Genomic DNA, 17,188 nt, shown 5'->3' with positions numbered 1-17,188 from the left:
TTGGCTGCTGGCAGCCAGAGCATCAAATCTGAAAAGTAGGTGTCAAACTCTGAGGATTAAATTAGAAGGGTTCAGTGTGTTGTTCAAGGGTGTTTGTTAGGTTTTATGTACAGCTATTAAATCCCCATCCATACAGCAAAGCCAGATGGTTCACTCATTATCCATATCTGACCCTTTTCCTGTTATCTGCCTATTAATCTGTCTTCCCAAGAAGAATTTAAACGTCCTAAACTCTTCTGTGGCTTCAGGAACAAGCAATTTAAAAGTCATTTATTTTTAAAGTAACATGCTAGAGGAATGCTCTGCTTTCCTCCCTCAAAACGTGGAATTTCACAGCCAGGCAGCTCTGATCAGGAGTTCAGTGCTGCTGAAACCCCACCCCGAGCTTGCAGAAGCTGTTTCATAAATAAAAATAACACATCTTTGAAGCTGATGTCTCAATCCATTCCATGGCAAGCAAAAGCAGGTTCTTTGGTTCATAGTGAAAAGAGGGATACAGTGACTTTTTCCCAGCAAGCCATGTACATTTAACTCTAGAAAAGTCCTAAGATGTTGGAGTTCGTCTATTTATTGCTGTTGTTGTTTTAAATAATGTCATCTACCTTTCTCTTAATTTGAGCCGCTGGGTCTATGGTCTCTTAAGTATTTAGTTCAGGTGACCTCCTGGGATACCAGAAACAAAAGCCATTTGAAAGTACTGGAGTGTATTTACACTAAGTGATGAATTTCCTTCCATTTTCAGCAGTGATAAACCAGTGCTCAAAATAAAAGAAAATTACTTACACCAGCAAAGGAAACCCAGTGATTGCAGAATCTGGAGTAGAATGATTCTGGAATTTGCTGAATTCCCAGTTCTAGATTTTGTTGCCTTACAGATGGTTCTAGAGGAGAAAAGGAAAGAAAAAAAATGTTAAAAATGAGCTGAAGAATTGGTCTCTTTCCACTTTGCCAAAAAACAAACCAGAAATTCTAGGTGACAGTTGAGTATGGCACAGTTTAACCAAAATTTCTAAAATGAAAGCAGAAAAGATGATCAAGAAAAAAAAAATTACAACTTTGGTACTGAGTCTATCTTTAGGCCTCACAGATGTCATTGCCTGCGATGGAAACTGAGGCACAGTTTCCATGTTTGTAAAAGAAACTAAAATTCTTTTCTCCCTCACATGCGTTTATGAAGCTTAATTGACTAATGCTGATAGATCTGAGACAACAACCTCTGTGGCAAAACACCCATATTGCCAACGAAATAAATTCAGATTCCTAGCTGTGGATGACAAATTACAGCCTCCACCTGCAGCATGGGGATCATCTCATTTCCACAGCCAGAGTTTTAGTCTCTCAAGGCTCCATCCCTCCTACTCCACATCATGGTGAAATAAGGCCCAAGATAACACTCAAAATGTTTTTAACGTACGGTGTTAAGATCCCATTTGTAGAATAATGAGTATGCAGTAAACAGCCCTACACTACATAGAGTCCTGCCTGCTTTCCTGTGATTAATCTTCCATGGGAAATTACATTGGAACTTCTCCTGTGATTCATTACGATGAACTCTACCCTCACCTGTAATAAAAGATATTATTGCTATGAATCACTGAATGACAGCCCCCTATAAAGCTAGTTTCTCGCCTGCCTCCAGCAAAGCACCAGGAGGACTAAGACTGTAGATAATTCCCTGTGAGCATGGAGATGCCCATCTCCTACACACTCACCTTCCACCTTTTGGCTGCAGATCACCGGTGCCTGGCTACGGAGCTGCTCCCCCTGCTCCAGCAGCTCAGGTGTCCCCTGGGTGTCCGCAGCAGGCGACCAGCATGGACCCACCTCCAGCTGGTGGCCCTGCTCAGCGAGGTCCTGCCAGCTTTCGTGGTGGGACTCTGCAGTCTCATCCCAGCCACACTGAGCTGAAGGAGCATCGTGATCGAGATCCAGAAGGAAGCTGTCTTGTAATGTCTGCTTGGCTGGCTTCTTCACCTTTTTCTGTTTGACCTTTTGGGTTAAACTCTCAGCTCCTTTTTTGCTAGCACTTGGCTCATTACGAAATGGTTTAAAAAGCTGGTCCATGTCTTTTGTGAATTCCAGCAAGGTGCCATTCGATCTGCTTTGAATTACTCCATCTGATGCATGGCTGGAGGGCTTGTTGAAAATCAAAGGCTGGGAAGAGTTTGGAGGCTTAGTGTTTTCCACTTGTGTCTTGCCAGCTTTTTGCTGATCATCGTAGCACAAGGAGATCGAGAAATAGGAATAGTCAACAGCAATGTATGTCAACATGAAGTTGATGGTCACTATCGGAGCAAGAACGTTCACTTGCCCAATGAAGACAAAAGCCATGGTGATGAGACTTGTTAAGCAAATTGCAGCCACTGGAGTCCTGTTGGGTCCTTTCTATTACATAAATAAAAGAAACATATTTAAATTAATACTCATGAACTTTGCCGTGTGGGTCTCTGGTGGCTTAGCTGTAAAGAATGGTTACCCCAGCAGTCTGCAGGTACATGCATAGTCATGAAATGCACACCCCTATGCACACAAGCAGAGGCCCATTGGCTTAATAAATTAAAGAACAGACTGGAAGCCAAAAGCTGCTGAGTTCCCACCTCACCTCTGATCCTCACTCAATCTTTGCCTTGGAAAAACTCATCAACTCTCCTCTGTATCTCAGAGTATGGCATTGCAACAGTAATAGACTTTCAGAGAGACACATGGGGCCTATGGGAAGTCTGGGCTGTGTTCTGGCAACAAAACGTGTTAATCAGAGTTAACTGTTCGTTTCTAATTTCTGTATTTTTGTGCCATTTTTCTATCAGTAGCTTCAGGCCCTACCCTGACTCAAGGCTGAGCTAAATCCATGATCTGCTGAGACTCTGTACTTGGCATTTTCTCCTTTCTTCTACGAAAGCTGTATCAGCCCAGCACCAGGAGGAAAGCAGCAGAAAGGTTTAGCAGCTAAAGGACACTGGGGGCACCAGCAATGCCAGGCATCAGTCAGGAAGGCAGGCAACCAGAAGAAACTTAGCTTGTTCTTCTCCTTTGGGGCAGGGTTAGGCTAGCGAGACTACGAGAGAGAGAGAGACGAAGCAAAGCACATCAGGAAGTGGGGAGACAGCCATCTGCTCACAAATTTTAACCCTAGGTCTAATATGCCCTTTCTCAGTCATTGCTAGAATCAGATGAAATGATGCTAAGTGTCCATCAGAGCCCCTGCCAAGGCCCTTTTGGGATCAGGGTTTGTCCTGTACTCCTCACCTCCAAGGACTTTCTAAAGACAGGTAGAAATTGAAACCATGACAATGTCCCTTAAGAACAAGCTTCAGTTCTGAAAAGGATCAAAAGGAAATGCTTTGAGTTATCTTGGCACAACACGGAGTTCTGCCAGCAGCATAGCAGCTGAGGGATGCACTTCAGCAATGGGCTGGGAAGGTGCTCTTACAGCCCCCTCGCACCAACACCAGCACAAGACGGGGAACATTTTCCATTCTACATTTTCATTTACTGCATGTGCTTCTTCAATAAACACACAGCTCAAATGGAAACTATTTCTATTTCCTCCAACTTATTAATAGAAAAGGGGACCAGTTCTGGACCTTACGCCTTTTCACAATGAAATGAGAAATATGTCTCAGGGATAAGTGAGCACGGTTCTCAGAAAACATCTTAGGTATTAGAAAGACTTAGTGAGATAGGGAACAGATGGTACGATCTCAGGATGCTTCTGGCTTAGGTTTAGCACTACAGAAAACAACAGTGTCCTTCACATTAGCTGGGGTTATGTTGACTATAACACTTTCCTAAACCATGGAAAAGAAGAACTGATGTGGAACAGATTGTTAAGGGCAAATTACATTTTTTAACTCTCCATGAACCAAATCTAGACATTTTTCAAGGTGGCAGAGAGAAGGAATGGGTAAAGTGATCTGCCTTTAACGTCTCACCTCTTTCTGAGCACTTCCACTGTGGCACTCTGCCTAGACAGAGTTCAGAGCAGAAAATATTACAGAAAGACAGAAAACCATCAGAGAAGAAAGGGAATCAATTTCGCAGTCCTAGGGCTAAATCACTGACAATTTGGCAAGCGTCACCACATGGAGAACAGTCTGTTCTGGGATTGCCTGACAACTATCCTCAGTAGCTGGAAGTTTTTGCTGTTCTTACCATTCCTGATTCTCCTATATTTATGACTATCATCTTGACTTTCAGTTTCAAGAATTGCTTTGAGAAATATAAAATGACAGAGGAGATAATCATGCTTATAAAACAATTTTAAATATTACTATTGTGAAATATTTTTCTGTATTTATAAGCTGCTCTGAAGGAGTAAAACGTCTTAAGATTTTCCCAGCTGCTCAGTACAGACAGTTAGATGCTGCAGGTTATTTAGAGCAATGGAATTTTTTTCTCCCTGTTTAGAAAAAGGGAAATCCATAAGAAATACTTTGTTCTAAACATATAGCCCAAGACTACACAATCCTTAGTGACTGGGACTTTGACTGTTCTCAGGGGAATAACTCATGTGAATGAGGATTAGTGACTGAGACAAGGAAAAAGCCTCTTGTCATATTCAAAGCAAGGCTTTGTTTCAAAGTATATCTAAAGCTTAGCAGCCCCCTAAATTAACCTTTCAAATCTACTCTCTTATTACTTTTATTGAGCCCAAAAGGCATCTCACCCTATAAAGAAGTGTCCTCTTCTCCAGCATGCACAAACTGAATCCACTGCACTGGGACTAGCACTGTACTCAGCTCTGAGGTCACCAAAGAAGGCAGGAAGATTTCAAAGAGAAAGTGAAGGAAAGAAGAAGAAAAGAACAAAAAGATAAAGAGGCAGCTAGCATCCATCTGACCAGAGTGGTTAGACAAAAGCTTCAGGCCTCTGCTCTGAAAGGGTGGGCACAGAAGTGCTAAGTACCTTGGTCACGATTACGACTGGCATGGGCTTAGATCAGGTGTTTGCAAAAAACAAATGACAGGCAAATTGTATCATAAGTGGCTGTTTTCCTGGAGACATCTCAAAAGAAAGGGACCAAAAGGGGGAGGTCCCACAGCCAAGGAAGGGCTGTCCTGGTACAGCGACAGGACTGACAGCTCTGGGGCAGGGCATGGCTGAGATGGGGTGCACAGATCCCATCCTGCCCCACAGACACACAGAAATACTGCCTCCTCATATCAACAGTTTTCCCTCAGGTTGGGTTTTGACAGTAATTTCAGAGAAGGATCACTAACCCCGCGTCCAAGAAAGGCGAGCATGGGGACCACGTTCTCCTGGGCGATGCACTGCAGGATTCTGGGCGCTCCGTAGAGCCCTCCCATGCAGGAGGCCAGGGACGAGATGTACAGCCCTAGCAAAAACAAGAAACCCACCAAGGATACCTGGAGGAAGCAGAGGGGATGCAAAGTTCATTACTTCATTCTTTGAAGACCTGTGAGTGATTTTAAACACATGTATTTTCAGAAACCCCCTGCATTTTGTAACATTGCATGATGAACTGAGCGAGCCCTGGGAAAGCAGCAATTTAACTGGTCTGTGGTATAATGTACAAGCAATTAATACGGGAAAATTACCCCATAGAAGTAAGTTAATACCAAACATCCTGTACCAACAGAGCCATTTGACAAGCTCATATCCAAGAAATTCTTTGTCACTAGGAGCAATTGCAGCAAAGCAGCAGCTATTAGATTCCACTTAAGTAACTGGAAGTGAGTTTATTTCAGGAGAGATCGCTTATATACAGAGCACATCGTACAGGAAAAGCTACCCAGGCTTCCAACCATCCAAAACAGGAAGACAAACCCCTGTGTCCCAGAGGGGAAAACCAATCCTGAAAGAAAATCTGCAGTAAAACCAAACCAAACTTGCCACTTAAACAAATGGCATCTTAAAAAAAATATGCTCCAAGGGATATAATACAATGACCTTATTTTCCTGTCTTCAATGAGTAAAGAATTTCCTTCAGCCAATGTGAAACTTCAAACTCTTTAAAGCCACAGTGCTCCAAGGCTGGTTTTATTACCAGTTTGTATTGAGCATCACCTCGAGCTGCCAGTGCGACTGCGTAGCACCTCCTGCAGGGGTGGAAACCTGGTGGTGCTGCAGCAGCAAGCTGTGAGCTGGGCACGGCCACCAGCACCTACAGACTGCAAAGTTCAGCTGAAGCCTGATAGCTCTGACCTTTCTCAAGGAGAGCAAAGGGAGGTCCTCATGAACCCTGTAGTTATGGGCAACTTCTACAGGCCAAAATACAAGTTGTCTATACAGAGACTTCAGGGTTGTTCTCTTGGTTTGCTAATAACAGGTTTTTAGCTCATTTTTCCATGGGAAGATGTGTTTTCACCATGTTTGCCAGATGTTTCCAGATGATTTTTGAACACGCTCCTTGATCTCAGCTCAGTCTGACACAGGTCTGAGTGCAGGAAGTTCCTACAAATGTCAAACAAGCAGAGGGATGGGAGGGGGAGCAGCCATCTCCTGGGGGAGCCCTCAGCTGACATCAGCCTTCATCAGACTGCAGGGAGAGGCAAGCTGAAGGGGAAATGCCAAGTACAGATGGAGTTGAAAGCATCCCTTCTCTCCCCTTGGGGACACAAAATGCTCTCAGGGTCTGTCAAACAAGAGTGAGGACTGGTGTATCCCTGCGTGGGTCCCCAGTGTCAACTGCTGCAAGCAGAGGTGGAGGTGCACACAACATGGTGCCAGAGGACAGCACCCAGTGCAGGTCCTTCAACCTTCACTCACTGCATGACCTCCACTCCTGCCCTTCTCCTCATGGAAAATAACATCTAAATGGACCTGCTGCCATTTTCTGCATCCTCCGAGCATCTGCTGCTGTTGAAGTCTGATGGCATATGCTTTATTAGTAGCAATTAGACAAATTTACATGTCTTAAGATGATTGAAGATACATCTGCCTTTTTCTTATCTATGAAATCAGCATGTGGCAAAAAGGAGACTGGGTAAAGAGACAAAAAAACACTTGCTGCTCAGGGAAGGCACGTAAAATGAATGTGGTGTTTCAGAACCGTACCAACCTCCTGCCACTCAAATATACACTTCTTTTCACCACAAAAATCCACTTGCCTTGGGAATTTTATCTTGTGGGACAGAAGAAACTTGAGGGAAAGATTAGCAGCTATCAGCTTCCATCAGACAAATGGACAGACCTTGGACGCAGCAGTCTTATGAGCAGAACTTCCCTTCCCTCTCCTACAGTACAGGCCTGGTTTGAAAAATACTTGACCGAAACAATCAATTGTGGCAGACATCATATATTAGTTTAGCTGCCAAAAATGCTTGCATTTAAATGTTCTACTTGACATTCAAATCAGGGTTAGAGGGGAAGAGTCCCTTTCACTGAGGCTGATGAAAGGTTTTGCTGTTGGTTTTAAGCACAGAGAGTATGAATACTTCGTAAGAAATTGGCACTTCTGGCTCATTAAGAAGGGAAATTACTGAATCTCATTTCTGTGTTTAAAAAGCCAAACAAGTATTGTGAGGCAGAAAAGCAACTAAACACTCATTCACCTGTGACTGATGAAAACGGGGAGTTTGCATGCTCAATGTATAATGACCCCTCTCTCCTTCTCTCTGTCCACACAGTCATTAAAATATAAAGCAACTTGTATAAAATATAAAGAAACCACATGAGTATACGGATTGTACCATAAAAAGGGAAGAGAAAACTGATTTTGCTTTTTTGTTGTTTGTTTGTTATTTAACATAACTAAATATCTCCGGATTCATTTACTGGGAGATTTTTCTTTTTTTTTTTTTTTTTTTTTCCCTACAGAGGGTTTTAAAATTAAAACATAGCTTCAGTAATCTCTCTCTCTTCAGCTGGTTCAGTTATAAGTACCATTTCATTACTGTACTTTCCATCCATTAACTGTCTCATTTGCATAACAAAGGCGTTGCCTTAAAGAACGTAGACTCATTCTTTTTGTTCCCTGAAACAGTTTTTTTTTTTTTTTTTTTTTTTTTGCCTTAGCAGGAAGTCATAGAAGCCCACCAATAACCTGTAGCTTATTTTGGGGACTGGAGGAAGTCTAGGGCTACAATTACTTGGAGAGAAAACGAAGTCTGAGTCTCAAACTGACATTTTAGATTAAAATCATATTATAAATTAAATCAATGGAAAACATCTCCAATTAATTAGGAAAATAGTTATACAGAAAATAGTTATAAAATAGTTATATATTGTAAGGCAATGCTTTTGTGTAATGCTGAATATTGTAAAAATTAGCTCTTACGTATCCAATTTAAAGTAAGACAGCAACACAACAAAATCTTTACTCTCTTTTCAAAGGCCTGTAATGGTAACGTTCCTTGCCTGTAACACTACAACCCTCCTTCATTTATATACACCAACATGGAACATCTCAAGTTCGATAATCTTACTGCTCACACTGCAATTACAGTCCACTCGATATGAAAACGTAAGCTTCGCTTGACTTAGTAAAGATAAGCAGTGCAGCTCTTTAGAGATTTCAATTTGGTCTGAGCTTTCACCAACGAGACAGGATACGTTGAATAAGATACAGCATTTATCACTGGACAACATTAGCATATTTTAGCTCTTCAAGCTATTGCCGGGTGATTACGCCAAGATTCAGCATTATCGGATATGCTGGTGAATGCAAAGCTATTCAAATCAATTGTACGCTGGGATTTGCAATGGGAAAATCCCCTGAATATCAATGAGAGATGGGCACCCAAATTGCTCAGGATTTGGGAAAAGTTCAAGCGTTCAACAATGCTGAAGGAAATCTGAAAGCCCCGTTATATAACACTACACTGAGTCTGTTGAACAAGTTACCTTCTCTGCTATCATGAAGTCGTAGCGGAGGGACTGGCGGGTGCAAATGGCTCCCAGCAAGAAGACAAAGACCATGTACAGAAACCACCTGCAAGCAACAAAAACAAATTATTTTCACCAACCAGACATGACCACTGAGAACCATGCCCACCAGCAGAGCCAGAAGAAGGCCAAGAAGCTGTAAACTGGGTCTTCAGCCACTCTGTCCTGGCTGCTCCTGCACGGCAGCCTCGAGGCTCGGCGTAACACCCACACATATCACTTGCCCACTGCAGTGCAGTGGGGAGAGACACAGAGTGATGGCATGGTACCCCGAGGTGAGGAAACCTGCACTCTTGATGTGCACACAGAGGGAATAACCTCATCCTGCCCGTATGCAGGTCCCCTCATCTGGTGGCAGCGTTGAATGTGCCAAATTTACTGCCTCAGCCATGATCCTCCTCGGTATCTCTGGGTTTTCCAGTACTCAGTTGGAGGGATAAGCTAGACTGTCTGCAAAGTCTGGACAGCAGAGATGTGAATCCCCTGACTCAAAAGAAAATGAGCACCAGTTTTCAGCAAGAATCCCACTAAATTCAGAAGGTCCCTCTTTTCCATCTGAACCTGGGTATGCAAATATATGTAATATTTTAAAAGTAGTTTAGTTGGCTATGAAAGCAGGCAGGAACCTACTGAAGTTCTTTTAAACACACAACATCCTATTACTCCTGGAAAACAGCTTTTCCCAGGGATGCAGGGCACCTGTGCTCCCCTTGCCTTGCAGGCAGGCAGGTCATTTTACCTCTCGTGGTACCGTTTTCTCTAATAATAACGAATGCATTTTCCTCTTTTGCAACGGGAGCGCTTTGAGACCAGCTGCGAGAAGTGACAAAACCACGTGCTCCAAGCCTTCCAGAACTTTGCATGCTGCTTGGGAACAGCCTGGCTGCAGCAGCACAACTGCTCTAGCACCAACACACATCCCATCCGGCAGAGGAAGGCTGAAGCATGAGGAAGGACTGATTGTATCCACATTAACGAATCTCCTCTCCAACCCAGCCAGAGTAGGTGGTGGTAATGGATGAGGATTTGAATGAGAGCCAGACTTTAATTTTCCAGATGGCTGAGTAATAAAAGGTTGATGGGAGTACGAAATGGGTTGGTCACATCCAGGGCAGACTCTAGACAGTAAATTCTCCCCAATCTATTACTTACGAGGTGCCAATAGCAGCCAGAGACCCTAGGGGGATGTTGGTAGCAGGCTTCTGGAGATCTCCACTCATATTGAACCCAGCCATCACACCTATGTTTTGTAGACATAAATACAATTTAGAGTTAATTTAAGTTATAGCATACATGACATATATTATAATATGCAATATAATTTAATCAGTCACTTAATCGATTACTTCAGAACAGTAACTATATCATTTCATTGCACTGCCATGGACAGGGTTACTGGCTCCCATCAACTGCTTGGTAAGTAACTGCTCTTGTCTTTAACAGAAAGGAGCTACCGCTAACATGTCTACAAAGAATCCTTTGTCCAGTTTGAACAATGCTGGGGGAGAATGAGGGGGGTGAAAAAGCAGAAATCCAAACAAAACCCATCTTATCTTAATGCAACCATAGCGGAAAACAGTGCCATCTGAGTGTTGAAAAGAAAAACGCCACCGTTCATCACTGCAGGACATTCAGCAGGTTGTCCTACCCTGCCCAGACCCTGCCGCTTAGACCAGATCTATTACAGGTGCCCACATTCACAAGGGACAGCCGCGATTGCAGAGCAGCTTGTGCTTGTTAATGGCTTTCACAGGCGTATTTAGAGGGCAGAATGAGAGGCTCTGCACGTAGGTGGCACCTTCCATCCAAGGGCTGTGCGTCGCAGGCATCGCTCACGGCTCCGGGAGGCTGGCATTATCTCTGCTTTGCAGATAGGAGAATAGAAGCTCTGAGCGGGTAAGCGATTGTCCCAGCGTCACAGAAAGCACACGGTAGAACTAAGAATAAAGTACTGAGATGTTATTTTAGGCCAGAGTACAGGGTACTGTATGACAAGGGACAGACCTAAGCCTAACAAATTAGCAACCGACAACAAAGGAAAAGGAAACAGGATGGAGCAAAGGATTAAAATCTCTGCATTCAGGCTGGGAACCCAAGCTACAAAAGGGTTAAAAGACTTTACTCACACTTGAAGAGGAAGTCACAACAGACTTGGCAAGAAAGCACACCTTTCCTCATCAAATTATCCCACAAAATTTGTTAGAATATTTCAGATACCTGCTATAAAGAGAATCTATGGTTTGGATTCCTGATGAGAATATGGACAATCTGAAGGCAGGCTGAGCCTCCTTGACATATTAATTCCTGCCCACCTCTGTCCCATCCCTTGGATGTTGGATGAACATCACTAGGCCACGTGGGCTAAGTGTCAGTCCACAGCACCCACAGGACCCTGCTGGGAGCTCAGGTGAGACCAGTAACAAAGAGCAATGAGGATGAGGATGCCAACAGCATGGCACTCGCAGGCAGAAAGCAGGGAGCACGTAGGGCTGTCACTTGGCTGCCAACGCAAGCAGCCATTCACTGGGCACAGGAGCGATCAAGTCAGCCTCTGAGGCTGCAAATGCAAGCGGCTGCAGCTCCAGGCCAGGACAACTGGTCAACTTAACAATTGCGTGTTAAAGCTCAAACACTGACTGCTGCTTGGGAGGATTTTCTCAGCAAAGGGTGGACAGGAGCTGTGGAACACATCTCAAAGCAGAGGGGACAAACCCAGCTCAGCCGATGGGCGTCTTCTCTAAAGCCCTTGCACAGCCACAGATCGATGGCCACCGGGGAGCAAACATTTCGTTGCTAATCAGGGACCAGAGGCTCAACTGCCTGCTCCATCCCAGGCTTTCCTGTGCATTTTCACAGCCCCATGTCCCCATCTGTGCTAAATAGGAATCATAACACTTCCTCTGCTCGCTATGCTGCTGTGAGGACAGCACACTAATGAGCACAAGGCACTCACATGTTGCCAAACACATCAAGCTAAAGATCCAGAGCTTTATTTCTTTTATTTTTTTTTTTTCTCTTCCCCTTGATCATCCCAGGCCCACCCAGCAGCCATTCCTTTCTGTCATCCTCTCCACCCCAGGGCCAGAGCCCCAGCAGCCGCTCTCAGCCCCTGCGGGCCCCTGGCACTTCTCTGCTCCCAGAGGAGCTGTCTTCCAGATTTAGACCAGATTTGAATCCCTGGGACCATACTGAAGGCTTTAAAAATCAAAACGAGTTGTTAATTTTCTCCTGGAAGACTACTCCATGGACATAGATCTGAGTAGTGCTGCTAAAAGCCCATCAGCTGGTGAGCTTTTCCCTGGATAAAGCTTCCAAGCGCGGCTCAAGCACTGCTCCTTTTTCGAGAGTTATACAATGAGCTTAGCTGGAGGTGAGACAAGTTAGGAAGGCAGAAGTCCATGGAAACAGTCAAAAACATCAGGCTACATGGAGCATCTATAAAGCACTCTTTGGTGACAAGCTACTTTGCATTTCAAGGGCAAAGCAGAGAACGCAGAATGCCCTGAATTTTTCTTCCAAAGGGAGCAAGCTGTGGTCAGAAGGACAGCTGTTTATCTAATGTACCTCTTGGCCAAGTTTCCCAAACATCTGGCACCGCTTCTCTATCTTCCAGCTTGAGCTTGACTCACCTCTTCCTCATCCAAGCTCTTAGCTCAGCAAAGCACTGGGGAAACACCAAAATGGCGTTTTCTGGACCAAATACCAAAAAAGTTGAAGCCACGTGAGTCACCCGTACAGTGATGACTGCACAGCCCCGTTCACCTCGTTGCCTCCCTCCCACAGACCCACACATACTGAGGAGCAGCCAGAAGATGACCTCCAGAACCCACATAAGTGGGATCTTGAGATTGATGATTGACCCCTGCCCTGGTGGAAAGCCACCTTTCCACTGCCACCACCACCCAAAAAGTAACTTTCCAGACAGGGTGTCAGCTGCCAAGGAGCAGTGCTGAGAAGATCATTGTGAGCAGCAGACTAATGACCACACTCTTCAGTGAAAAGACAAAAGGAACCGAACAGATTCCACTTGCACTAGCTTCGGTCACCCCCTGCCACACAGCAAACCAGTCTGCCTTGCAAGTAGCCAAAAACAGGGTTTCCAGAGACTTCAGCTACTCAAGAGAAGAAAAAACCCTACAAATTCAATGAAGTGAAGAAGCTGGGACATTTCATTCTCCAGACACAGACCTACCCCCCAAGGAAACAGCCAATCCTGTCTGAACTCAAGCAATCCTATCTGCGGGTTGTCCACGGAGAAAATTACCCACCTCTCTGTTCCAACGAGATAGCAGGCTGGATTTTCCACACTGGCTATTATCTCAGAGAGCAGCAGATAATGACAAAGCTTCTGGACAAGGGAGCATGAAAACACGGTCAGCTCAGCCAGGAAATTATGGCCGAGACAGTCTGTACATTGCTGCTATTCCCAGCATAATCCTGTCCTGGGAGTCATCCAGGCAGTGGATACGTGCACGAGGGGACCACCTACGTTGTAGGTTAGACGCAGTCGTCAGCTCCACCAGCTCTGGCCCACAGCTCTACCAGCTATGGCTCACAACTGCAGATACAACTGCCTGCAAACACCCATGGCATTTTTCAGCAAACTCACTATAAAGCGTAAAAGCGTTGTGTTCTGTTTTTTTTTTCCTTCACCAAGAGATGAAGAATGGAAAATCTGAGATAGGAATTGCAGCTAGTTTTTTTTTGTTTTTTAAAGGGCCAAATTCTCCACTGATGTAAGCTGGCACCCCTCCATAGGCTCCAGTGGAGTTGCGCCAGTTTACATCATCTGATAACTTAGCTCAAAACTTCTAAATCTAAATCTTCTAAATGCTGTCATTTTGCGAGTGCCAAGTATGGGATTTTTCAGAACTGGTGTCAGTACAACTACATTTTCCACTAACGCCACTTCAAACATCATCTTACTTTCTCGCATCTCATGACAACACACTTCTTTCATTAAATGGTACACCTTGGGGGTTTAGTAGAAAAGAAAACCATTTGCTGCACCACAGCAATGTTTAACTTCATTTTGTTGCTGCACTGACAGCTGTGTGGCTGCTGAGCAACCGCATGCGTGGTGTGGGCAGGCAGCTCCTGAGCCTCCTTTCCCACAAAACCCCCTGCTTAGACAGGTAGCTGAGCTGTCTTTCACAACACAGCAGCAAAACATGCACGTTAAGGTGTTTACAAACACTCAGAAAAACATCTGGTTAACACACAGCATCTCTATAACGTATATTCACATCCTCCATAGCAAGTGTGTTAGTCTCCAATTTAAGCCAGCAAATCTGAGCCATCTTCTTCAATAGTTTCTTGAGCTATTTTGGGTGGAAATAGACAACGTGTATCTTTTCAGCGTCCCAGAGACCAAACTTAAACCAGCTGAATTCAGATAACAATTTCCAGGGAAGACTAAAGAGCTTATCCTGAAGACATCAAAATAGTTTCACTTCAAAGAGAAGCATTTCATCACAGAAAGACCTAAACATCTTGTTTCACAATTTCCTACATTCTTTTAAAAAAAATAACCAAAACAGCATCTTAGATTGCAAACTAGCATATGCTAGAAATTAAAAAAAAAAAAAAAGCAAACAAAACATTTACTAATAAAAGGTAAACACAACATTGAAAAAATCACTTTGACCCAAAGCAAACATTCAAAGGAAACCCCCAAACAGCACATTGTTCTGCTGAAACTCTCCCTGAATTTTGGTTGCACCTTGCTTAGTGCATAGGATTTTGCTGCTGATGCATCCCCATCACCAAGGGAGTCCCAACAGATGTGGAAACCACTTTCGGATGGTGCAGGAACACAAACCAGAGGTGTAGCCAGGCAGCAACGCTCACATATTCCTGCCGCTCCTTTTCTTTCTGCCCTGCAGGAGAGGCCTGGAGATTGCATTGCATCTATCTAGTCTGCTCTTAATGCCACTGCCCAAACCCTCCCTGACATGTCACCTGGAGCCTTGCAGACAGCCTGTCCTGCTGGGGGGCTGAGGCTGCCTCCAGGCAGGGAGCATCATCCTCTTGCCCACAACACCATGGGAAGCAGCTGTGCTGCAGCACATTGGACACTGAAAAAGCTGCTGTCCCCTCTGCAGCCCCAGCATAGGTAAGTATGGAAGATAAGGCATTGCACCAGCTCTTGGAGATGTGAGCTTTACTCCCAGTACCTCTGAAGTTGCACTGGGATCCCAGCCGTGATCTGGAGCAGAGAAGTCACGACTCCCATCTCCTGCCTTTTTAATCTTTCTTAATCAGATCACAAGTTCTCCCACGTAGAGCACCTAACACAGCACTGTGTTTTCTTTCACGAGGTTCCTGAACACTGCAGCGCTATGAACAGCAACAATGGTGGTGTTATATGGCACCATTGCTCCAAAGAACAATTTAAATCCTCTAAATAACCAAGCAATTAAAAAGAACACAAGAAAAAGCTCTGCAGCAACCAAAGTAATTACACATCAGCCCAAACTGTATTTTGGGAGAATATTTAACAGTATTACTGGTGTTACTACCACTAACTAACAAATTATCAGGCTGTCAAGACTTTAAATAAATTATATCTATTAGCTTTGGCCTTCTTCCTAGCAGCCAAGCATTAGCAGTGATGGAGAACCATTTAATACGGTTAACCATCACAATTTTCTGCTTTGTCATAACTATTCCTTCTTCTGTAATCAGAGAACTGGAAAAACCCATTTTCCTGCATCAGTGGTAGGGCTCATGAGGAAGGTTTCTTTTTGTGGCTGGGGGACTCGTGTGGGCCAGACAAAACAATGAGGAAGAGGGCAGCAGCCAACTTCTCCATGGTGCCAACAGTTCATGCAGGCTCTTTTTCCAGAAGAAAGCCTACCTGGAGGCAACAGCCAACCAGGTAAATTGAGAGAGAGGATTTCAAAGGAAAATCTGAGATCCTGCTCTAGGTATACCTGACTTTGTCTGGTAGCAGATTGTTCCTCCAGCTCATCTGTTTCACAAAACCTTTTAGTTTGTCTCTCTGTACTGCAGCAATTCTGCTAACAACTTTTAGCTAGTTGCTTAGAGCTAATCCTCTGCAAATTCATCCTATAATCCAAGGATTCATCACTATGGAAACTGCTTATAATCAGTACTTTTTATAGCTTAAAAACCAGCATCAACAAAAGGTATTGTAACTCCAACTGATAGCTATTTCATTCCCACTTCAGAGTGCCAGCTGTGGAGAGGAGACATCGATCTTCCTCTTAATTTAAGGGAAGGAATAACACAAAAGCATCCAATTAAACTTAATGAACGTGAGCTCTGCTGAGCAGGCAGTGCAGAGAGTCAGCATCCTGAGTGATAGCACCAACCAAGCTGCGAGGCTGGAGGAAAAGCCCTCCTGTCCCCTTCCCACCTGTCCAGCACAATCTAATCACAAGGCTTATTGAACAAGATAAATCATGATTGACACTACTAAAAAGGCTTGGTATCCTGTGGCCTGGAAGCACTGGTCAAGATCAGTGCCTAATCCTTGGCAACAAAGGAGTGATACCATCAGATCAACTCACAGACTTGAGAAACAGTTTCTGGCCACATGAGAGAAAGCAGAGCACATTCAAGCAAACCAGACAGGACTGTGCAAAATTTGAGGCTTTGCAGGAAAGGCTGTACATTTTGAATCGGCTGCATGAGTCTGCTCTGGCTGAGTGCTCACCGAAAGGTGCTGCAGAAACCCCCCAGGCTTCTGCTCATCTGGAGATGTGCCTGTGGAGGAAAAGGAGAGGATAAAGCTCACAGTACCTGTGGCAGCTGGGAAGAACACTCCAAAAACAGTGAAGAAGGACTCCCCCTGGCTGTAGTCCGGCAGCGTGTTGTTGAACAAAAGCTCTTCGGAGTAGCCAACGAAGCCGTGCTCTGCAGACACAGGGAGGGAGAGAGGAAAGCCTCAGACACGACATGGATGTGGCAGAGCCACCACGCCTGCCCCTGCATGGCCACACTACCTGCTTTCAGTGGTAGTTTGAAATGGCAAACGTCAATTTTTTTTTACTGGGGGGAAGAGGTAAACGTGGTTAAATGGGTGCAAGTGCCAGGGAAGGCCATAGTTGATGGTGAGCACAGCGGTTGGTGCTGCTCAGCATGGGCACTGCTGCCTCACATCGAGCCCTGCCTGTGAGCAAGCAGGATACCTGCCTGTGAAACGTCTCCATGGAGGAAAACTTGCTGTAGAGATCAGCTAACATCTATTTTCATTTGCCCATGCCGCTTTAATCCTTCACTTCCAAATGGATGTTTAGCATGGCACATGGGGATGTGGCCCAACACAGAGCAAACACCAAGCCAGCCTGCCTTGGGCTGTGCCCCCCGCCAAACT

General features: G+C 44.6%; 1 protein-coding gene across 5 annotated transcripts in view; it reads right to left on the bottom strand.

The window, feature by feature from the left end:
- Window positions 1-17,188, bottom strand: part of SLC12A8 (solute carrier family 12 member 8) — a 53,177-nt gene that overhangs the window by 7,822 nt on the left and 28,167 nt on the right. For 4 of the 5 annotated variants that reach the window (XM_084523716.1, XM_084523717.1, XM_084523718.1 and 1 more), the window contains 6 exons: window positions 16,615-16,728; window positions 10,000-10,087; window positions 8,806-8,893; window positions 5,220-5,366; window positions 1,713-2,385; window positions 784-881 (listed from right to left, as the gene is read on the bottom strand). In XM_084523716.1, coding sequence (XP_084379842.1) covers window positions 784-881; window positions 1,713-2,385; window positions 5,220-5,366; window positions 8,806-8,893; window positions 10,000-10,087; window positions 16,615-16,728 — 1,208 coding nt within the window. The remainder of the gene's footprint in view (window positions 1-783; window positions 882-1,712; window positions 2,386-5,219; window positions 5,367-8,805; window positions 8,894-9,999; window positions 10,088-16,614; window positions 16,729-17,188) is intronic. The other variant, XM_084523719.1, reaches the window with a different exon arrangement.

Source organism: Aythya ferina (assembly GCF_964211825.1).
Source record: "Aythya ferina genome assembly, chromosome: 6".
NCBI classification, from domain to species: domain Eukaryota; kingdom Metazoa; phylum Chordata; class Aves; order Anseriformes; family Anatidae; genus Aythya; species Aythya ferina.
The sequence above is the reverse complement of the archived record's forward strand: the minus strand, read 5'-3'. Positions and strand labels throughout refer to the sequence as shown.